The 24073-nt window shown below is 48.5% G+C and overlaps 1 protein-coding gene across 3 annotated transcripts in view; it reads left to right on the forward strand.

Annotated features, from left to right (window-relative positions):
* Nucleotides 1-1512: 1512 nt before the first annotated feature.
* Nucleotides 1513-24073, forward strand: part of HK2 (hexokinase 2) — a 61924-nt gene continuing 39363 nt past the window's right edge. The window contains exons 1-2 of one of the 3 annotated variants that reach the window (XM_045446616.1): nt 1513-2063; nt 20722-20884. In XM_045446616.1, the coding sequence (XP_045302572.1) occupies nt 2001-2063; nt 20722-20884 (226 nt within the window). In that variant the 5' untranslated portion in view covers nt 1513-2000. Of the gene's footprint in view, nt 2064-2464; nt 2587-20721; nt 20885-24073 lie in introns of those variants that run through there. The other 2 variants (XM_045446617.1, XM_045446618.1) reach the window with 2 other exon arrangements.

Raw genomic sequence — 24073 nt, forward strand, 5'->3', positions numbered from 1 at the left:
GGTTGTTGGAGAAATGTCTGGAGCTCCTGGAGAGCTATAGATTTATATCTGTGAGTTACCAGCATGTAGATAATGTAACAGTCATGAGGCTGGGAGGGATCACCCCGGGAGAGAGCATAACCAGATCAGAGGGTGGAGGACAGCCCTGGAATATTCCAGCATTCACCAGTAGAGAAAACAGGGTCTGAGGAGCTGGAGGAACACCAGGAGGGTGGAGCTTCCTGAACTCCCACAGAGGAAAGTGTGTCCAGATATCTGGAGGATGTGGTCAACTATGCACAGGTATCACAAGAAGTGCAGTAAGACAAGGGTAGAAGTGAGATAAGAACACAGGATTTGGCCATGCAGGTCGTTATGATGAGAATGGCAAAAGGAGTTTGGGACCCAGGCCTGAAGTTGGCAAGGGTACATAGCTTTTAAGAAGTTTTGCTGAGAGGATGGATCATGGATGTTTTTGTTATTTCTGTCTCTGTATTCCAACCATGAACATTTAATACCTACATAATACTACAATAATACATACTTTGCAGATAGCACCCCACTCTTTGGGAGAAGGAGAAACTCCTCAGTACAACACGGAAGCCCTTCACCTCCCCTCCCTTGCTACCTCTCCAACCCCAGGCTCACTATTCTCCACAAGCACCAATCTGCTGTCTGCAGCAGTCTATATTTCATTCTCGCTAGCTGCCACCGCGTATATGACCTCCCACTCCTCTCAGCATCTGTAAGCCACCCCATCCCGCCCCACACACGGATTCGGTTACACACGAATCACCCACCCAGTTTCACCCACACGTCCGTCCCACAGATGCAGATAAAGCTCCTTTCCTGCTTTCTCCTTCCCCAGGCCCCTTAGAGAGGTAGGATAGGAAACTAGGGAAGAGAATTGGGCCTCAAAGTCAGGCGGGTGTGGGTTCCTTCCTGCATCTGCCACTTACTAGCTGTCTGACTTTGGGCAAGTCTCTTAACGGCTCGTGCCTCAGTCTTCTCATCTGTAAAATGAAGTTAGTAAAAAACACACCCTATCCGTTTTGCGATGCCTGAGCAGCAGCTACGGTGCCTCATTTTGCTTCACCGTTGCTCCCTGTTGAGCCACAACAGGTGAGGACTGAGATGCTTCAGAAATGTGACCGGCAATGGGGGCCCCTCACATGACCCCGAGATACCAGAGGTGTCTTTCTCCCCGAACAAGGCACGTGCGGGCCGGGTGACCTGTCTTTCCAGTAGGCCCACACTCTGGATCTGTGATCACGCGCCCCCCACCCATAGCTGAGCCTGACGCGGCGGTGGCTCATGCGCCTTTCCGCCCCAGCCTCTAGCCACGGACCACACGTCCCATCCCTGCCGCCCGGCCCCGCCCCCTGCCCCGGGCGCGCCCCTCCAGTTTGCCGGCTCGGGTGTCGGAGGGGCCGCGCCCGCGGGCCGCGGGCGCGGATTGGCTGCGCCGCGGCGGCGGGCGGCCCGTGGGCGCACACACCCTCCCCGTGCAGCCAATGGGCGTGCGCGCGTCACTGACCGGGAGGCCCGCGAGCCGGCAGCCCCTCAATAAGCCACATTGTTGCACGAAACTCCGGAGCAGGAGTCCCAGGCCGCCGCTAGCGCCGCCGTGTCATCAAGCGAAGATCCGTGGGCAAGAGCAGCACGCGTGTTGAGCCGGAGAGGCCCGCTCGCCCAAGTGAGGCCGGACTGAGATTCTTCCCAAGTTGAGCCTTTGGTGATTCTGTGGTGAAGTTAGCGCCTTGGCGGCGGGGCCACCCCGACACGTCGCCAGGAGTGATTTTTGGGCGCCTTCTGGGAATTCGGACTCCCAAAACCTGTTTCTGGAGACCCTAGACTCTCCTGCCAGGCGTGCCATCGCCCTTCTTTTTGTGCCGCCCGGATTCACTGCTCCCGGCCGGGCCGCCAAACCCGGATACAAAGCGGTCGGACCGCGCTGCCCTCCGCCCCCGCACGCGCTCCAGCCTCGGTTTCCCAACTCGGCGCCGACGGGCCGCGGCAGGATGATCGCCTCACATCTGCTCGCCTACTTCTTCACGGAGCTCAACCATGACCAAGTGCAGAAGGTAGGCAAGCGCGTGCAGGGGCGGCTGGCTCGCTTCTGACAAAGTTGTGCGGTCCCCGGCCGGCCGCGGACTCTCCGTCTTGACCCTGCGGGGGACCGCTTCCACCCCATTCGGGACCGTGGGTGCGGAAAAAGTCAGGGCTGCCGGGAAACTCCAGGGCGCGAGGAGCCACGTCCGCTAGGCACCGGCAGGCGTGTGCGCGCGTGCGAGGCGCCTGGGCTCGCGCTCCGCGCGGCTCTCCGCCTTCCTGACACCCTGCGCGCGCTCGCGCTTTTTTCTTTTCTTTTTTTTTTTTTTTCCGCTGGAGGGGCGGGTCAGCCAGCACGTAGTCTGAGACTGCGGAGTCCACGTGGGTGGAGCCCCCCTTTGGCCGCCGGAGTTCCGGCGAGAGCACGTGTGGAGAATCTTGGCTGCGGTGGGGGAGGCTCCTCTGCCACGTGGGACTGCCAGGGGGCTCCCGCGCCGAACGAGCGCGTCTGGGGGACGTGCAGTTCCCCTCGGCGTTCCTCATGGCCTCGCGCAGGTGGGCTTGGGGAGAGGCCCCCTCCCCCGCCAGAGGGAGTTGGGACGGGGGCCAAGTAACTCCGCCCGCCGCACCCCCTCCCCGGAACTGAGGCGCCCGGAACTGAGGCTCCGCGAGGGGCGTACATCCCCCACCGATCGGCCTCTGGACCGCCAGGCCTGGAGTGGCCGGGGCCCGCCTCCAAGAAGAGGGCCAACTTTGGTTGATACTTCTGGTGCTCCTAAAACTTGCTCGAGGAGGATCTCCCCCCCCCCCCCCCCCCCCACTTTACCGTCTTTTTAAGAAAAGTTTTTGTTATGTAAACGAGCTTATTCCTGCCTTAGGGCTCCGACAGGTCTGCCTACCTAGTTCTCGGCAGGTTCATATTCTCTCTTTTCTGTCTTTCTCACTCCCCCCCCCCCCGTCTCTCGCCAGGTCATTTCCATAAGAAAGAGCTTCTGGCCCCGCCGGGACCAAGCTCTAGGTGCCTCGGGATATGGGGTGGGGGTGGGGCCCGGCCCAAGGTGCAATCACACTACGGAGAATTGAGTTTCTGAAATCCTGGGGATTTCTGGATTGGCACCTGACCATGCACCTCAGCTAGGACTTGAGAAGAGGGGATGGGCTGAGGCGGAGGTAGGGGTGTCCAGACCTGTGAGGCAATGACAGCGTTGCTCAATTGCATGCTTGAAGCTTCTGTGTCTTACAGGGAACACAATTTTGGGAGAATGTCTTGACATGAATTCGGTGCGGGGACCTGCTCTTACTCCCGTTCTGGGGATTGTGAGAGCAAAGGTGGGCTGCCATTATGGTGCTTTCAGAGCAGAGACACATGAACCCCCATATAAAACATGGCCATACTCAGCCTCAGACTGGAGTAGCAAGCAGCGGGAGGCTGGTTTAGTGGAGTTTCACTCTGCTTGTAAAACGGCTGTTGCTCTCTCATTCCTGGGATGTAGCTCTGCTCTGCACTTTAATGCAGTTTATTTAAGAATGTGTCTGTGAGCCGGCAGGATCTTGGCAACTTCTTTCGGCTTCTCTGCCCAAGAAGTGAGTTAACCCTTGGGGAAGACTCATCCCTTGGCAAATTCTAAAGCAGGAAGCTGGAGGATTATTAATCCAGGGGAGGTCTTCTCGGATGCGTGAATATCAGACCAGGACATTTTAATTCTTTTACAAATTGTCTCCTACTCCAGGGGAGGGAGGCTAAGACCTGAACCGTGTCATGGAATGGATTGGGGGCCATCTCTTTGGTCCCAGAGTGGAGAGATTACTAGCCAGGGTATCTGGAAATGAGTTCTAATCTCTGTTTTATGGTTTATTAACCTCAGGACCCGAGCAAGTCACTTTGCCTCTTTGGCCTGCTGATTTCTTTTTGTGTCTTCAGCAGGCTCCACGCTCAGTGCGGAGCCTGACATCATGACCTGAGCCAAAATAAAGAGTTGGAAGCTTTAACTGACTGAGCCATCCAGGTGCCCCTGGTTTCTCTTGGTAAAAGGGAATGACAGCAGTGGTCCTGTCCACTTTATAGAGTTGTGATGATTAAGCACAGTAATGTAGAAATGTCTTTCTTGTAGGTTACTCTTAATCTACACTCACAACTTCTTTTACCCTGTGAAGTATCTGGGGGGAGACAGGTGTATTTCCTCTAAATTACCAGTGGGGGCAGAATAGAGTCAGGCCCTTAACTTACCAGGTGTCAGAACCTGGGGCTTGGCCTCCTGGCTTAGGTGAGCAAAGCTGTTTGATTCCAGCTGCAATTAGATAGGAAGTAGGAAGAGAATCAGAATATTTTGGAAGCATCTTTTCAAATTGCTGCTACAAGGATGAGTTAGGAAAGAAGGATGAAGCTTGAGTTTAATTTTAGAGTCTTTTGAAAAGGTCTTGATTTGGACTCTTCTGAAATCCCCATTATCTTACATATTCTGGGTTGTGGTCTGAGGCATGGAAAACATAGATTCACCTGCCCAGAACTGTCACCCACCTCCCTTTCCCCACCCCCCGCCTCCATTTTGTATCCTGATGGACAAGCCCAATGTTTTGTACCATTAGGAGGAGAGTAAGCGTCATTTGCTCACTTTTGCCGATTAATGCTTTGAAACTCAAGAGCAAATACTTATAGCATCTACTGTGTACCAGGCACTGGTTTAAGCTCTTTACATTTGTTAGCTTATTAACATTCATAACAACCTCACAAAGTAGATGCAATTATTGACAGTATTCCTGTTTTACTGGTGAGGAACGAAGGCACAGTAACTTGTCCAGGGTCACTAGCTTTTTTGTAAAACCTGGGAATTAAAGCCATGCAGTTGGGCTCCAGAGTCCCATGCTCTTGACCACATTCACCTGCTTCTGGGAACAATATTGGACTCCATCCTAGCCTATGTCTGCATTCACTCTTGGATGCTGGCAGCACCCTCACTTAGCATGCCCAGAAATGCAACTAGCTCTTCTCTTGGTTGCATTAATGGCACCAGTACCCTCTGGCCATTCTGGCTGGGAGCTTTGGACTCATTTCATTGACTTTCCTTTCTGATTGCTACACATTTGTCAACCGGTGTCTGGCTTACTTCAGAAGCCTCCTAGGGTTTCTCTGTTTCCACTCTTTTTCTGGAGCCAGACTGGAAGATTTCAGAAGCCTTTTAACACCGCATGCTGAATGCCCCCTGACTCCTTCATATTCTGTGTCTTCACTCCCCAAGGCCTTGCCTGGCCATTCCTTTGAATGCCACACTCTTCACACTAGGTGCTTTTTCCTTATCATGGCATTTTTATCATCCCACTATGCATCAGAGTTGGTAGTTTTCAGTTCCAGTTCCTTCCTCAGGACAGGGAGAATCCTGGCTGTTCATCTTTGTAGCCACAGTTTCTGGCTACTGATGTACTCAATGAGTGTGAGGATGAGGGAGGGGACCTTCCTGGAGACAGCAGCTCAGCAAGGGCTGTGGGAAGGGGAGGAGGGTGAGAGGCAGATTGGGGGATGGCTAGTCCTGGGCTGAAGGGATGGGTGGATGGGGAGACATTAAGAGAGAAAGGCAGTGGGCTCTTCCCTTCGTCAAGGCCCAAGGTTGATCCTGAGGAAAGGTGGGGGGTCTGGGGGGCACGGGGAAAAAGACAGAGGGTAAGGGTGTTTCCTGTCTTCCAGCAATCAAGGCTTTATGCTCTGTCTGGAGAGAGAGAGGATTCTTTTTATTAATTGCGGTATAGTTAATATTCAAGATACAGGGTTTTTGCCGCTTGGGAATGAGAATCAGTTTTAACCATGGAAGTGAAATGAAGTGTGCATGCCTGCCTTTAGCCATTGGCCAAATTATTTAACATGCACAGACTGGTGACATATTTTCACTCCAGTTATGGAATATAGATAGCTCATTCGGGCTTCTTTCTGTGTGAGTGAAGGGTGGCTTTCAACTCTGGACTTAAGAGTGGGAAGCAGAAAATTCAGCAGAGCCCCTAAGAGTCAAGATAGACAAGAGTTTTAATGTTTTCTGAGAACTTATTGTGGGTACCAAGCCCTCTGGCTACTACGTGGGAAACTGAAACTAAGACCCCTTTCACTTGTCTGGTGAGATAAGTTAGTAGTGAAGAGAGGGTGCCTTACCATGGGGTGAGGAGTTAGAGACCTCCAGAGAACCTTGATGGGTATGCCTTGAGCACCTGCTATGTGCCACTAATCTTCAGATAAGGGGTTAAAATACCAGGAGTTCAGTACTGATCACAACCTTACTGAGATTAGTTTTGGCTGAGTTAACTGACATTGACAGATACAGTTTTGCGTTTGTTCAGCTTGTATGTACTACTTAGCATCCTAATACTGTCTCTTCCCTGCTCAGGAGCAGTTGATGGTGGTAGGAATATTTTGTAACTTTTGCTAATCATCCGTTTTTTTTGTATCACCAAATTTCTATTTCAGAGAGCTCCGGGAAGCACTTTTCTTTACCATTGAACTAATTAAAATTCCCTTTGAGGCTCCTCAGATAAAGCCAACTTTTTTTTTTTTTTTTTTTTTTAACATCACTTTTCAAAGTTGAACTTTTCCAGCACTGTGAGGAGGGTGAGGGCAGTTAGGGGCCCTTTTCCAAGGGGAATCAAAACAACACAAACTGCAACAGTTTTCTCAAAATCTGGCAGCCAGAGTAAGGAGATCTGATGTACTAAAAGACCTCAGGAACCCCAGAAAACTGGCTTCCTTTGTTCAGATACTTCTTTAAAAGACGACTCTAGATAATGGGTTCCTCATTATCATTGTTGAGTTTTGCAGTCAGCAAGTTTGGTTTGTTTTCCAACACTGTGTGTTGTCTGTCTTTTCCTTTCCAAAGCAGTGGGGGGCTGGGGGTTGAACAGATCAGATCCCAGAGTTCATTGGCTGAGTCTTAATATCGCACACCACAGATCACAGGCTATGCTTTCTTGTACTGGAGTGGTTGTTTCTGCTTGCTTCTCAAGCAGGTCTTTCAACTGAAGTGCTGTTGGCATTTTGGGCCATGCAGTCTTTTGTGAGGGGTGATCCCAATCTACAGTAAAGAGCAAGGATTCCCACTGTACCCAAGTTGACAGGGGCAAAGCCTGTGTTTTATTTGTTTCTTTGTTTGGTTTTGTTTTTGTTACTACTTCTTTTGAACCATAGTTTTCAACTATTGGTGATTTTGCCCTCCAGCGGACTTTGGTAATGTTTGGAGACATTTTTGTCTGTCACAGGTTAGGTAGGTGAGGATACGTTATTGCATCTAGTAGGTAGAAGCAAGGGAGGTGCTCAATCCTACAACACACAGGACAGTCCCCTTGTAACAAAGACTTTTTTGGCCCCAGATATCTGTAGGTTGAGAAGCTGTGTTAGAAGAGCATAGTTCATCCCCTCCTTCAGTTTTATAGCGCATTGTTCATGGTCATAGAGCTAGTTAATAGCATCTGTAACTAGGACCTTGGCTGTCAGCTCTCAGGGTGCCAGGACATGGGACAGTCATGGTAGGAAGTGGTCTTTTACAAAAGTTGAATTTGAGGTGAAGTCTGCAGACCATGGCAGTCAACAGATGTCCATGACCCCGGATAATGGGTAGGTTACCTGGGTTACTGTTTTTCTGTCTTTAACCAGAAGAATGTGGGCAATGTAAGCACTCCAGGAAGCCCATGGGAGAGAAGTCTGCTCAGTTATCCACAAGAGAATCTCACCCTGGTTGTTGCTGGGATTTTCATGGAGGCCAGGCATCCATCAGGCTTCTGAACAAAGCAGGCGGATGAGCTGACAGAACATGAGTAAAGGAGCTACTATAGCTGGGGGCAGAAGAGAGAGGCCAGTGATACCCACCAAGGGCCAGTCCAGCAGTCATATTGGAAGAAGCTGTGTGGTGAGTGATAGAGCCAGTCTCCTAGGGTTGAGTCCTGGCTTATGTAACCAGCTTTGTGAACTTGGGCCAGTTAATTTAACCTTTGTAGGGCACTGTTTCTTCCTCTTGTAAAATGGAGAGTTTTGGGATTAATGCCTTAATAGGGTTATTGTAGGGATTAAAGAGAGTTCATATATAGGAAGCTCTTGGAGCTGTGCCTGACACATAGTCAGTTCTTCATGTTTTAAATATTAGTACATAGAGAACTACAAGCATATAGTACTACACTCTTAGATATCCTACTGTGCTGTCATCTGGGCAGGAGCAAAAGAGGCCCTTTTTCTTTTTCCCCCGAGGGCTTTTAGGGCATATTGATTCTGGAACATTGGTGCTTTCTGTCAGATGTCGGGTTGGAGTAGAAGATAGGGAGGGCAGAAGGATAGGAAGTCCCTAAATATGAGGACTAAGGAAGCATCCTCACCTGCCCTCTCTGCCATCTAAAACTGTGTCTTTCCTGGGCATAGGAGAACCATCCTTAAGTTCTTTGTCTAACTTGCTTTCCTCTGGGAAGTAGCATCTCCACTGGAGGGTCTCAGGGATGCCATGGCCACTGGTGTACCACAGCTTGAAGCATCCTCCGTGGAAGGCATGACTGATCACAGCATCAGTTCCATCCTTTTCACTGTAGAAACCTAGTCCCCTCCTTTTTAGTCCCTCCCCCAAAGGGCAGAGGCTCCCAGGGCAGTTGCTGAGACCACTTATGCTGCAGTTGGCCAATGAGATGCTTGTTTACCTTTCCTTACATCTGCCCCAGACTCTGACTTCCCACTGGGAAGCTGCTTGGGGTGGGGGATGCCCTGGGCTGTTGAGTCATGGTAGGTTTTGGTCCCACTGATCCCTGGAGTTTCACTGAAAGGAACCATCAATCTCATGTTATTTTGGCACATCGGGTAGAGGATCTGTGGCCATCTTGGGTCTCAGCAGAGAGCTCTTTGCCCCTCATATACAGACTCTGGGCTGTCTAGTGTGGCCCTTCCTGACACTTGGGTACTCAGGGCCCTTTCTTGACAAAGCCCAAGGCAGCCTTCTTTGTGGAACCCACACTTGCCTTCCCCCATCCCTGTATAGGCTTTGTCTTGTCCAAACTCAGTTGGGAATCTTGGCCTTGTTGCCCTGAAATGCTGCTCTCTTTTAAGGGTGGCCATGCTTTTTGCACTTTTGTCTATGGGTCTCTAAGCATTTCCTTGATGTTCCTTCCTAGGAGTGACCTTGGTTAAAACTTACCTTGGAGTTAACCAAGAGAGTGAGTCAGGGCTGAGACCTTGGCCCTTGGTGCCCACCCATCCAGCCTTCCTGCCTCTTCTCACCTTAGCTCAGTGACTCCACCCTGGAGGTGGTTCATGTGCTTCAAAGGCCTTATTCCCAGACTCTTCCTTCTGGCATCTCATATTGTCTGATAGAGGAGTTAAGCCAGATAAGCCATCAGGGTTAAATGAGGGCATGTGAAGTTACACTTTTCCTTTTTCCCATTTGAGAGACTTCCTCCTCCTGCTTCCTCCCAAATTTTCCTGTCTCAACCCCTTCCAGGGAAGCTTTCTAGCCATGTCTCATCAGTTCCTCCATCAATACCTAAAGCTCTTAAAATAACAAACATTTCTAAGTGCTGGGCTTTGTCTATGCACTCGCACTCAGGCCATCCTGAAGCAGCCCTCTCAGGTAGACATTATTATTACCTATTGTTCAGATAAAGACAGTAGGGTACAGAAAGGGACAGCACCTTCCTTGTTCAAGGGCCAGCCAGAATTCAAACCCAGCAGCCTGACCCCAGAACCCAGACCCTTAAGCCCAGCCTGGGGCTGCCTGGAACAACTGGAGATGGCCACTTGTGTTTCAGTTTCATGGGGCTGTGAGTCAGGTGTCATTTGGGACCTTTGGATCATCTAGTTCCAGTTCTTCATTTTATAGATGAGGAAACCAGGTGCTGTGTACCGAGTGACCAGCCCAAGTTTATATAGGACAAGCCCCAGAGCAAGAACCCAGTTTCTTGGTCCCTGTTTCCCTTTTGGCACCAGTTGTGCAGCATGAGCTCTTCCCATCAGTCAGGCGTGGGCTCCTCAAGAACAGAGGCAGGATTTGCCTTGCGGCCTGTACCTAGAGTAACCCTATAATTTATTGTCCAAACTGGGCCACTTTGGGTAAAAGGGGACACTGTTAATACTTGCTCTGCTACCTCAGTGTAAACTGAGCTTGTTCTAGGCTAACTGGACATATGGTTGCCCTGTCCGTGGTGGCTGTGATTGTGGGGTGGGCGGGCAGACTAGGAAGGTCTGGGGCAGGACATGGTGCGCAGGGACAGATCCACAGGGGCTCGGTGCAGCAGGTGGACACCTGGCAGCAGGCAGGAGTAGGTCGTTCAGACACGAGGCTCAGGGGTAGACTCAGGTCCCTGGCATGGGGCTATCCAGGGAAGGCAGAATCTGACACTTCGGGGACCTGGGGGACTGACCAGGGCAGCCAGGTAGCTGTAGAGGAAACCATGCTACTGCCAGGGTCATGTGCCATCAGGGCTCAGGTGAAAAACAGGGTTAGGCTCTGAGCCCCTAGGCATTCTAGAATGGCTAGCTCTCCCCTTTACCCAGGTTACTCTCCCACTGCTTCGGCACACTGTAGCCCCTTGTATGTGACTGTGACATATGATTTGAACACCTAGTGTATCTCAGTACCGAGATAACTGTTGGCATCACAAGTGTGAAGTTGGGAACGTGTGTGAGTGCCCTTAGTCCTCTGGGACCAGCGAGGGTGGAAAGACACAAGGTATCAAAAGTGTGTTGGCAGCTGGGAATTTGGGGAGACGCCATTTGTTCTGGGCCCTGAAGGGCAAGTGGGAGTTTGTTAGACCAGAGGAGGAGAACATTCTAGGTGTGGGGTCAACATGTATACCTTTGTAACCTTTTTGAGGCACTCCTTAGAATTCTATTGATGTGTGCATGATTTAAGGGATTGTAAATCTGTATTTTACTACGGTGAAAGGAACTGCCTACTATCTGCCCTTACTTTCAGTTTGTAATTACTTGCTGACATATTTGCCTCCCACCAATCGACTGAACCCCTTGCAGGCAAATAGTGGGGTCTCCTTTCCCCTGGCATCCCTGCCCCTAGCACACTCCATTTAGCACTCAATTAATGTGTGTAAATAACTGTGCCAGGGTCATGTACACCTGGGACATATCATCACCATGCTGCCCAACAGCTGGAACAGAATGTCTGAGGACAGGAAAGTCCCAAGACTCATCCATGTCCCAAATCCCATCTCCTGGACCCCTGACGGGTGCTGTTGCCTGAGGTCTGTCTGGCTGTAACTCCAGGCAGCTGAGGCAAGAACTGGAAGAACAGGAAACGCTGTGACTCACGGAGGTGTAGCAGGATCCCGGAGGAGTGGCCTATAAGCCTCTAGGTCAGCTCCACACTTAGCCTGGCGCCCCAGGCTTGTGAGCGCGTGGTGCGTCAGCTGGAATCTCCCTGAGGTGGCATGGTGGCCCCAGTGAGGTTCTGCTTTGTCCCATCCTGAAGAAAGTGTTTTGGCAGATCTGTTACTTTTGGTTGGCTGCCTTTCAGAGGAAGGAGCCTTAAAGAATCCAGGATCTGCTGTGTCTTTGCCTCCTCAGTTTATCTTTTTTTCTTTCCTTTCCTTTTTTCTTTTCTTTTCTTTTCTTTTCTTTTCTTTTCTTTTCTTTTCTTTTCTTTTCTTTTATCAGAAACATCTGGCCTTGGCTTGGCAACATTACAGGATAAACTTGCTGCTCTTTGCACAGCCTTGGTCCTCCCAGGAGAAGTTTGTGAAGGCATTATTATTAATGAGGTCACTGACAGTAGTTACCTGGGTTTCCCAGGATGGGCACACCTGTGCCCTAGGTTAGGGCACTCAGCTGACCACTGGATGTTGTGGGGCCTGCCAGGGACTTGGCCTGTGGTTTGGGGAAGCTTCTCCAAGTCTTGGTTTCCTTGTCAAAGATTTGAGGTAACACTGGCAAAGGAATAATGCAAAAATAAATTCTTTTGAAACTAAGTTGCAAGCCTGTGTCAGCATATAGAGTCACTGGAAGGCTGTGTGTGGCTGCATTTAGATTATGGCTCCCCACTCTGGTCTGACCTCTTACAGACTTCTTTGATCTTCTTGGGCCCTCTTGACCATTAGTAGGGGGTAGACCAGGGCCTTGACCTTTATTCGTCCTGTATTTTAAAATTGTAGTATAATATACACAAGAAACTGAAAACACCAGGTAACCACCACCCAGATACAGTAACCGATCATTACCAGCACTAAGTGTAATCACTGTCCTACCTTCTGTCAGCATAGATCTGTTTCTGTACTTCATATAAATGGACTCATAAGGTATGTCCCTTTCAGTGTCTAGCTTCTTTCGCCCAACTTTATTATTTTTTTATTTCTTATTACAAAAAATTTTTTAAATGTTTATTTTTGAGAAAGAGAGAGAGAGAGAGAGAGCTCGAGTTGGGGAGCGGCAGAGAGAGAAGAGAGGGAGACACAGAATCTGAAGCAGGCTCCAGGCTCTGAGCAGTCAGCACAGAGCCTGACACGGGCCCAAACCCGAGAACCGAGAGATGATGACCTAAGCTGAAGTTGGATGCTTAACTGACTGAACCACCCAGGCACCCCTCTTTCACCCAACCTTATATTGTGAGATTCATCTATGTATGTTGCTATATGTGTGGTAGGTGGTGTTTTTTGTTTTTGATTTTTTAATTTAAATCCAAGTTAGTTAATATACAGTGTGATAATGATGTCAGGAATAGAATTTAGTGATTCATCACTTACATATAACACCCAGTGGGTAGGTGGTGGTTCCTAACAATTGCTGTATAGTATCCCTTCTCCTCTACCCCCAACCCTGTTTCAACTGTCTGATTTAAAGCAGATGAGACCAGTCAGAGCCCTTCAAGAGGATGCAGACTTTCTGAAATTTCTTTTCAGAAACTTGTATATATACAAATATACAGGTCATCTGTGTAGATGGCCTGATTATATCTTTGGGACAAGAATGTGAGTGCTAGGAAAGTTAAAATTCAATCAGTTGGTCTGCTTGGGGTCTGGAAGAGGCTACAGAGTAGCAGTCAGCTGCTGTCCCTCCAGCACCTCCTGGAGCCTGGGGACAGAATGTCCAGCAGTGCTTCCGGGTGGCCCTGACGTTACATGCTTGTGGAGTTGCTTTCTTATCCAGTTTGTTCATTTGAATTCACACTTCTGTTGAAGAGGATGTGTCCTGTAGGGATGGCTGATGAGCATTTGTTTGATCATGTATTATTTATTATTTCTGCTTACTAAAAGGATTAGGTGATCTAGTTCAGCTTTCAGTAAAAGGAATAGACAAGGGTGACTACCAACACGCATGGAACCAGGGACGGTTCACTGGAGTGAGAGCAGAGCTCTGAGTTTCCCGGCAGTCTGGGCAAAAAGGACAGCTGTCCTTGAGGCAGTTGTTTTCATTTCACTGGCCTGTGGCAGGAAGCAGTGACTCTGGGCAGCCGGACTTTCTCCTGGCACCAAACCCTACAGAAATGTAAGTGGTCAGTAAATAACACAGCAACTTTACACAGTGGGATGACCTTTATGATCCTTCCTTCCCATCATCCCATGACTAAAAGTGGTAGGTTTAAATCATACTAATATGAAGACATTGTAGTAGGGAGTTAATGTAATACAGTGAGGTGAGTAGTTTTCTGGTCTTAGAATTCATAATGTCTTTCCAAGATCTTGGCCCACACCTTCTGAGCCTTTTCACATAATATCCCTACTCTCCAGGTCAACATCTATCCACTGAAATGTATGTTGGATATATGTTCTTAGCCCAGAACCGTCTCCCCTGCATGCCAGTCTCACCGGCCACTTACTCACACCTGTGACACTTCTGGGGCTGCCTTGCATTGTGCTCCCTTTGTTATCTACTGGGATCCATCCTCCATTCATTTCAGAGACATTCATTTGTTGGGGTCTAAAATATGATTTGAGTTCTGTGCTATCTTGTAAAGTCTTAGAGAATAGGAATCTTGAGTTCTTTTAAAAAAATTTTGTTTGTGTGTGTATATATGTAATGTACCATTCAATGGCATTCAGTACATTCATGTTGTCGTACAACCATCATTACTATTCATTTCCAGAATTGATTTCTTCTATTAATTTATTTATTTTTTAAAATTTTTTATTCATTTTTGAGAAAGAGACAGAACATTAGTTGGGGAGGGGCAGAGAGAGAGGGAGACACAGAATCCAAAGCAAGCTCCAGTCTCTGAGCTGGCAGCACAGACCCTGACGTGGGGCTCGAACTCAGCGAACTGTGAGATCATGACCTGAGCTGAAGTCGGACACTTAACCGACCAAGCCACCCAGGCGCCCCTGATTTCTTTTAAAATCATGTTCCTGTACACTGTAGTGCTTTGCATGTAATTGGTTTTCATCACAGGCTATACAATGGGAGAAACTGGGGTTGAAGCAATGGCCAGAGTTCTGGGGTTGAATGATACAAATCTTACAGAGACAGATGTTGAAATTTAAGGTTTCTTCCACACTTCCCTTTGAAACCTCTTAAGGTATTCAACTTAGGGTTTGTAATACTTTGTATAATCAACTGTCAAAATTAGAATATTGTTGTCTTCTGGATCTGACCAGTTTGGTCAGGACTGTTTTCCCACTGGGATCAGACAGGGCGGCTTTAGGATGTAGGCAGTGGCCACCAGCCATTCAGTTAGAATTGGCCTGCAAGATGACATGGGCCCTTGTGGACCAGCAGCAGGATTGTCATTTATTGTTTTTGACAATAGAAGAAGGTGTCTGGGTGATTCAGATCGTAGTCTCAGCTGTGTGACCTTGGTCAAGTCTGCCCCCTTGGCCTCAGTCTTTCCACCTGTAGGCCTTTCTTTTCAGGACTTCCCCATGCCTGACCGGGGCTGTGTCTCCTCCACCCAGGACACTGATCACTTTTTGGTGAATCTTTTGTGAGGGTGACCTGCTCTCCATTCTCTGCATCATTGCTGTGCCATAATTTCCCCTCCTTTTAGGGCTAGTCTGGAGGAAAATGTGGACACTGAAGGAGATAGGCTTCTCATTTAGGGTGTTACCTCATTTCATAAAGAGTATGGTATTAATTTCTCTTTAGAACTTCTCCTGCCTCTACTCACAATCCTCTAGAGGAAACAGGGATGTTGGACTGGTGTGTTAGCGGAAGAAACTGACCAAAATTGCCCAGTGAGGAAGTTCTAGTCTCAAGATTGCTAAAGAGATGTCATTTAAAACTGCTATCAGGGCGCCTGGGTGGCTCAGTTGGTTAAGCATCTGACTTCAGCTCGGGTCATGATCTTGCGGTTTGTGGGTTCAAGTCCCACATTGTGCTCTGTGCTGACAGCTCAGAGCCTGGAGCCTGCTAAGGATTCTGTGTCTCCCTCTCTCTCTGCCCCTCCCCTGCCCGTGCTCTCTCTCTCTCTCTCTCTCTCTCTCTCTCTCAAAAATAAATAGACATTAAAAAATTTTTAAACTGTTACCACTTTTTCTTTAACACACGTGCTTGCCTCCAGGCAGGCAGGTGGCCTTCTAATACCTCAGCCAGGCTTTGCTTTCAGCCTGCCTCTGTTTCCCCAGTTTCTCCTTTCCCTCTTTCTCCCTGCTAGAGTTTTAAAGAGAAGCAGCCCAGTGTGATAGGTCACACATCCACCACAGAAAGAGAAGGAACAGTTTGGGGAAACAGCCTCTCCTTTTGTTAACCCTGAATGTGACTAAGGTAGGGTTAAGAAGTGTCACTGATCCGCTGACAGTGCCACTGGCCAGTGGGGAGTCTAGGAGAAAAAGAGAACGGTTAGATAGAGCTTTAGGTCCATCATAAAGCCATTTATGCCAGTGACTGCTGTGTGGCATATTCATCCCGTTTTACAGGGAGGAAACTGGGTCTCAGAGAGTGACTCATCCAGTGTTACATACCTGTACGTATGCTACAGCCAGGATTTGAATGATTTTTCTGATGCCACAGCTTGGCTAGACCATCTCTAACTATGAAATGAGGGTTGGCCTGAGTGATTCTGCTTTGATAGTTTCCAACCACCTGAATGTTTCCAACAAGTATACAGGGTTTAATCTTTCCAATTCCCAGCACCCAGGATCAACACAGGATTATTTCACACTTGGCCTAATGTCTTATTAACTACTGACTTCCAAAGACTGCAGGTAGAAAAATGGTAGAAATGACCTTAGGCAGTGTTGACCGGAATATAGCCCACCATTATCACATTATTGGCATGGTGGTACCAGCCTAAGGAGAGGGGAAGATGTTTGAACTTCTAAAGGTATCAGTCAGTTTGGTCAGTCTGGAATGAATCTCTGGAATTCTTAATGTTTTTAAAAAGCTCCTCATGTCAGTCATGCTGACGTGTCGCCAAGTTTGGGAACTCTTATCCCAAGTGGTAGAATGGAGACTAGACAGAAGTTCTCAGAAAGTAGATTTCTCTCAAATTGAGGAAACATTTTTTCACACCTAGAGCTGACCAATAGTAGCAGCTAACCACCTTAGAGTACTGAGCCTGTCATGCTTGGAAGCATTCAAACCTAGGCCTGATGGTTGTTGGGGTAAGAGAGACAAACCTGACAAACTAGACAAAACAACAACAACAACAACAACAACAACAACAACAACAACAACAACAACAAAAACCTCGTGATGCCCTAAGGGCATTTTTAAGGGTACTTTTTAGTTGCAGTCCTACTGCCCTGCGTCCATCTGATACCTCTTAAATGACTTTGTCCGTGATTTTGGGCCTGGTGCTCCCTCCCTTTGGCTGCACAGTGGGAGAGGTTGGCAGGATCTTGCAAAGTTGCATTCACTTTCTTCCCAATCTAGGAAAATCGTCTTTGTATGGAAGCTGTTTCTTGTTTCTGGCTCTTAGCTTCCCTCGGCCACCCTTCACCCAACCCAGCAGTGCCAGCCAAGGCTGGGTGGGCCCCGCAGAGTGTTTAGGAAGCTGTAACTTTAGGCGATTAAGCATTCCTTCCTACTAAACTCAGGGTGGCCATATCATCGTGCTGTGAAGAAGGGGAAGTTCGGGCCAAGGTGCTCTTGTTGCATTTTTCAGAGCTGTCCCATATCCTTTCTTTGGTCTCATGTGTTAGGAAATCAAGACCCCAGGGTCATCCAAGAAACCACAGGACAGGTGAAGTAAAGGTGGTGGTCCCAAGTGCCCGGCTTTAGAGCCAGATGCACCTCAGTTTGAATCTTGGCTCTGCCCCTCACCATCAAGTGGCTTGTAAAACAGGGGTGTAGAAGTTTTACAAAAGGGCAATGGCAGTCAAGTCAGTAAAGTCGTAGGATGGTGTCTGGCAGGTAAGAAATATTTGGTACGTGTTTAGCTACTGTAACAATCATCGTCATTGTTTTCGTCTGTCACTGGACACTAAAAGATGACTATACTCTTAGGTAAAAGGCAGTGTGACTTGAATTAAGGCTGTTCACTTGTTAGTCTTTGAGGGTTAAGGATGAGAAGTATAGACTGGATTTCCAAGCAGCCTGTCACAGCTGAAGCATCAAAGTTAAATGAACAATGGCCGCTGTAGAACTGTGGCCAGTCCACCTTTGCTCTTTCGTGTACATGACCTCGCCCTCCGAGGTCGTGGCCATGCAGCCTCTTAATAAAGCAGTACAGGCTTTGCTTTCCTGGCTGGCTTCCTTTGTAACACCCAGAGCCATCCGTGCTGGCGGTGGGGCCAGCTGGGGCGGGGTGGGGAGTAGGGGAGTGGGTCGCAGTGAAGCTTCTGGCACTCTACTTCTCTCTTTGCAAAAGTAGTAATATGGGAGCTCCAGTTTTATCATGTGGCAAACTCATGACAATGTCCAGAGACATGTCTGCTGCCTCTACTGCCCTCTGATCTGCCAGACCATTCCCCTGGGCCATGCTCTTTGCTGTTTGACCTTTGTATCTGCATCAGGGGATGACTGAATAGAAGATGGCCTTTTTAGTGGGCATGGCACTGTATAGTCTAGTCCCAGCCTGGCCCTTTGCGTCTCTGTGACTGGGCACATTGCTATCCCTTTCTGGTAGAGTGGAGGTGATAACATTGCCTACGTCACAGGGTTGCTGTGAGGGTTGCATGAATTCATGAATGTAAAACCTTGAGAACAGCGTCTGTGCCACATATGAGTTTACTGTTATTACTCAGGCTGCTCTTGGACATGGCCCGGTGTTGGTCTGTGGTCTGGTGGCTCTGGGTTATGTACATTAGCTTTATCAGCCAGGAGGCAGTGTTCTGGGCCAGCCCAGGTGTCCCCGTATCTGGAGCAGGAGGCCTCTGGGGTGATTAAAGTTGCCCTGGGCCCAGGGTCACCGGGGATTTGCCTCCCACCAACAAGGAGGGGACTTGAATGGTGTAGGGCTGAGGTTGTGCCCTTTTACCTCCTGGGGAGCCTCAAACATTGTGAGGGAGGCCAGGTATCTCAGGAGCACTCTGGCTGTCCAGTGTTATAGGATACCCGGATCAGTGGTGGGGCTGGTGTCCACACAGCCCTGAGAGGCTGAGGCTGATGGTGGGCTCATGGCAAATGACGTGCCAGGGGCCTGAGGTCAGCAAACAGAATGGGCGATTGGGTTCTTCCTGATTTAGACCGATACACTTGGATAGTCTGTGGTGGCTTTTCAATAAATGCTGGCTACAAGCATGTTCTGGGAAATCCTCATTTCTGCAAATTTGAAACCCAGCCTGACAAGCTCAGTTCCTCTCTGTTGGCCGGGGAGGGAGAGAAGTGGCTGACTGCTTTTCTCTACTCCTACCTTGCTCTTGCCCACCCTGTGTAGGCAAGAGTCGCGTCTCAGTGTTGTGTTTTAACCACACGGTGGTTGTGGAGCAAGGTGGGCTGACTCACCAGAGACTCTTGGCCTGGCTTGTGGCTATTTTTAGCGTTTTACTCCACACTCTGATCTTTCACCTTTGGGGATTTTATTTATTTTTAATTTTTCACCTTTTGGGATTTTTGAAGAATGATCAAAGGTGAGTCTTGAGCAGGATGTTTGAAATGATCCAAGGAGGGCCAATCTTTTTGTTCTACAGGGGCAGAAAGAGGCCCAAAGGGGAGGATGTGCCCCAGACCCCATAGGGAGTTAGGATACAGCCTGGAATAGAGAAGACGTGAGTAGGGGGACTGTCTCTGCTGAACAGACCGAGTTCTTTTCTCAAAGGATTAAGCACCTTTTGCTGTTCCTCTGGAAATCTTAGGCTGCAAGTTTGGTTAAAAAAAAAATTCTAGACGGCCCAACAAAAAAGGCTGGAAACTGTAACAGGCTATAATGCTAACAAGCACATTTGTCTGGAAACTCTAATTATAAAAATGTGTGCTTCTTTGTCAAAGTTGAGCAAGGGCAGGGGCAGGCAGGTGCTTACTTGTCTCCCACAGGAATAACAGGGGCAGTGGTCATCAGCCAAGCTTTGCTGTCAGGGGACCCTGACATTTCAGAGCAGGGAATAGCAGGGTTGCTTGAAGTCTCTCAGTTTGCTGATGATGCTGAGAGGACCGTAACCTTCACCCCTTGAGGGGGCAGCTGGGGCTTGATCCGAGGTCCCTGATTGTGTCTGGTCTACCCTTCCATGGCCAGCAGTGTCACCTGTCCTGGACACTGCTGCTGAGGATATCGCGGAAACTTGTGTGCCTCCTTGGATGGAAGTCTATCAGACCTTTTCCTGATAGGAGAAAACTGGGACCAACCATGGCCAAGGCAGACTAGAACTTCCAAGGAGGAAACTGTGAGAGGGACTCCTAATGCCTCTTTGAGTAGTAAATCAAGTACATGTAACTTTATGTTGGGAATAAGATCAATGACATAAATAGGGAGAGCTGTCTCTGCCTCTGAGGACAGGAGAGCTTGTGTTGCTATTTATGTAGAGGCTCTATTCTGTGTCAGCCACATGCCAGGGATGCAGGGGTGAACACACAGATGTGGTTCTTCTTGGCCTTGGTGCTTATGGTTTGGACACCAAGAAATTCATATTATGGATGGTGTTGTGAAGGGAAAACTCTGAGTTTTTGGAATAATGGGAGGCCTGACTGTTTCATTAGAAGGATGGGAGGCCTCCATGGAGAGAGGTCTGGAGGGGGCTGAAGAAATGGGATGGAACAAAGAGCTGTGAGGGCCCCTGTGCATGGGTTCTGAGGCAGGGAAGGACTGAACCAAGGGTAGGGTTTGCACAAGGAGTGCAGAGACAAGCGATGAGCTTAGGAGGTGGCGAGAGGCCAGATCATGTGGGGCCTTGGAAGGATTTCAGGTTTGGTTCTCATCGGAAGCCACTGGAAGGTTTAAGCAGGGGAATGGTTAGAGTCTGGCTAGGCGCAGAAATTAGATGAAAGAGGTAAAGGCAGAATTGGGGATTGTGTAAGTGAGGCAAGAGGAGCCGGCTGCTCGGCCTAGGGTGGGGGATAACAGGATTGCCATGACTGGCCTTGAGGTGTGTGGGGGTCAGTAAAGAACCCCAGCTCCCAGGATATTGTCACAGACTTTTAAACTCAGCCTTTCTGGAAAGAACTCTTCCTCTTCCCCAGTGTGCCTTTCCCCTCAACTTCACCACTCTCCAGAAATAAAGTTAAACCTATTTTTTTCATTTGAGAAATTTGAGTTTAGTATTTTTTTTAACCGTCTTGTCAAATAGATTCCAAGTAAATGGTCTTTAATAATAATTTTCTGTACATAATAGACTTTATTCTTTCGAAGGACTGAGTGATGTTCTACCACATAGATGGCTGTACCAACTGATTTAAACTACAGGTCTGTACTCTTGTTTCCCCCTTTGCAGGTCGACCAGTATCTCTACCACATGCGTCTTTCTGATGAGAACCTTCTGGAGATCTCTCAGCGGTTCCGCAAGGAGATGGAAAAAGGGCTTGGAGCCACCACCCACCCCACTGCTTCAGTGAAAATGCTGCCCACCTTTGTGAGGTCTACTCCAGATGGGACAGGTACTGCCCTGGGGTAGGGGGTGTTGGCTCTGGGTGCTCCATTGCTTGGGGAAGATTTGGGTGGCCTGGCTCAGGGTCCCAAAGAGTGATGTATCAGTGAAGGTTCTTTGGTTTCACGCATCAGAAACTAGCCCTGGCTAGGTTAAGCATACAGGAAATTTAGTGAAGTCTATAGGGTGGGGTAGACAGGAAAATGGGGCAAGCAGGCAACCATTTGTTTCCTGTCCATGTGCTGAGACAGGCTGATTGGCACACTCTGTCCTCAGGGTGATGGAGGACAAACACATTTAAGGGGGTCACAGCCATGGGCCAGGGCAGTCACTCTACGTGGCACATTCCACAGCCTTGCTGGAGAAACAGTACAGTACAGATTGTCCTAGATTGTTTCTTGAACTCTGTGAGAAAAGAATACTTGAGGTCCACATACACTTGGGACAACATGAAGAGCCACGGTGCAGCTTAAGGTATTAAGGGCTCTGAAGGTGTGCGCATGACCCCGCCAGGCTTTGTTTAATCCCCTTATTTGGATATAGACCCTAGCTTTCATGATGCAGCATCCAGGAAACCAGAGTAAAAGGTCATGGTGAAGGTAGAAGTTGGAAGGTAGGTTGGGCTAGATCACAGAAAGCCTTGCGTGCACACCTGAAACTGTGAGTTTTTCTTCAGTGAGCACTAGGGAGTAACCAAGTTCTCGAGGGGTGTGGGCAGAACGGCAGCAGCAGCAGTGGATGACGGGCAGCTGGTAGAGACAGAGCGTGGCCCTGGTGGGATGTACTGGGCAGACACAGAGGACTCGGAGGTGATGCTGGGATGTCGAACCCTGCTGTCTAGGGGCGGCAACATCCTCAGAGAGGGGATGCAACTCAGTTGTGTCAGCACATTCACACAGCTTGTTTCACTTACTGCTCACAGTATCCATTTGTTTGAGGGATGAGGTACCTGTGGGGGCCGGGAGGGGTGAGCAGTGTGGGATAACTACCCACATGTGGAGGGTTGGGAGAAAGAGCCCCAGGGGCAGCTGCCAGGGCAGTGGAGGAAACAGCAAGCACAGATTCCCGAGAGCCTGAGGGAGGAGAGGCTTATCCACGTGCCATATGCCTTCAGATTTTCTATCCCATGTGGGCCCTTGAGGCTAACCTGCCTGAGAGCCTCTGGGGGCCTGGTTTGTCTGACAAGACTTTGTACCTTCCTACGATTTGTAAAACAAGTATGTTTGCCCTGGGACTCAGCCTGGACCCGGCACTGAGGGTGTGACCTTGTTCAGGGTTGTTCTGAGTATATGTCTCAGCCCTTCCATGAGTTCCTTGAGGTGAGTGGCCTCCTCCAGTTCTTGGGTATCCCTCGTATACCCTCCAGATTGGCACTGTTTACTGTACCTGCCACTCCCTCTGACCTGCAGCCACACCCGCTTCTATTGTTTTATTTGACATTCTGATAAATTTACTAGCTCCTTCAGGCCAGGGACATTGTTTTATTTCAGATACCACCACAAGGCAAGTACCCTGAATATTTACTAAATTTTTGTGGGCTAAGAGCTTTTCTGAGCACCTACACACAGTAACTCATTTACTTTTGATAAAACCCTATAAGGTAAGTCCAAATTTTGTCTACTTTTTTTTTTTTTTTTTTTTTAAGAGGAGGAATTTGATGCTTGGATGGTCAAATAACTTGCCTAAGGTCACACAGCTAATGAGAGGCTGAGTCAGGATTCAAACTCATATATGCCAAAGGTCAGGCATCAAGACTGCACCCAGCCCATTGTGTGTGTGCGTGCACGCGTGAGCCTGTGCACTCAGCACCAGAGAACACAAGCGCAGCTGAAATTATTTGAAATGCGGTTGGGGCTGGATGTCTGGCTTAAGTATAAGTAGGTGAATAAATTTGCTGAGGAGAACTAGGTTTGAGACCGGCATTTAAAATTCTCACTGCTTTCCTGAGCTTGGAGGCCTGGACACCTCCCTCTGCCTCAGAGTTTGCATCGATTACTGTGCTATGTGGTCACTGACTCTTCTTCCCTGACCTCAGGTTGGAGTCCTGGGAGTCCCGTCTGCGTGCCAGGCTGAAGCAGCAAGCATGTACTTAGCCTCCGTGAACGTGAGGTGCCTGGACTGAGGATAAGAGTCAGAGGCTGACTCTCGCAGCCTTCTGGAGCAGAAGGATCTAGGGCAAGATCCTTTTTGCCTGACCTCCTTTCCACACGGAAACGGAGATTTTACATGACTTTTGTGATACACAGAGTGCCTCTTGATAATGTCAAACTCTACAGGGTAAATGGGGATGACGTGTATTGGAATGTTTTATTCACTTAAGCAGAAGCAAGTTCCGCCTAAGAGGGCTGGAGACCAGACTGTAGGAACCCCAGCCCTCAGCCCCTTTGTTTCTCACTTGCTGGGGTCCTTGGGCCAGCTCCTCACCTTAGCTCTCCAGGACTCGGCTTTTTCTCCTTTGTAAAATTAAGTGGTGGATCTGGCAGTCCCAATCTGTTCTACATTTGTACTAGAACCAGTGTGCTAGTTATCGATGCGCAAAAAAAGTTCTCTGAAATACTGTGATTGGGGAAAACCCCTTAGTGTCCATCAGTTGGGCTCTGGTCAATTCATGCAGGAAATAGTCCTTTGCACCCATTATAAAGCATGAGATAGACTTACCTATATTCATACTCTGTAAACTCACATATATTTATGTGTGTGTGTACAGGTACATAAAGTCCCAAGGACGCACACTGAACTATTAATAGTAGTTTTCCTGGTACACGAGGTTGTCAGTAACTAGTCAAGTTGAAGGTATGTGTATTTGATAACTCAGTAATACTACGTCCAACTATATTGTCACTTGAACAGACTTCCATATGAACCCAAGGAGGCATGTTCAAGAATGTTCATAACACTGTTGCTTATAATGACAGCATATTGGAAACAGTTTATGGAATATCCCTGTGGATGGAATAACTATGTGGCATGTTACATAAATGAACATATATTAATACAGATACTTCTAAAAAATTGTGAGTGAAACATTGGGGAAGGACACATACCTCCTCCTAGTTGGATGTAACTTTAAGAAAATCCCTCAATGTCGTGCATTGCTTATGGACAGACACACATCATGAAATTATTAGGCTGTAATATGGAATATATACACAAGATGAATGATAGGGGTTGCTTTTGGAAATCAAGAAAGGAAAATGAA

The sequence above is a fragment of the Leopardus geoffroyi genome, chromosome A3 (assembly GCF_018350155.1).
Source record: "Leopardus geoffroyi isolate Oge1 chromosome A3, O.geoffroyi_Oge1_pat1.0, whole genome shotgun sequence".
Lineage (NCBI taxonomy): Eukaryota > Metazoa > Chordata > Mammalia > Carnivora > Felidae > Leopardus > Leopardus geoffroyi.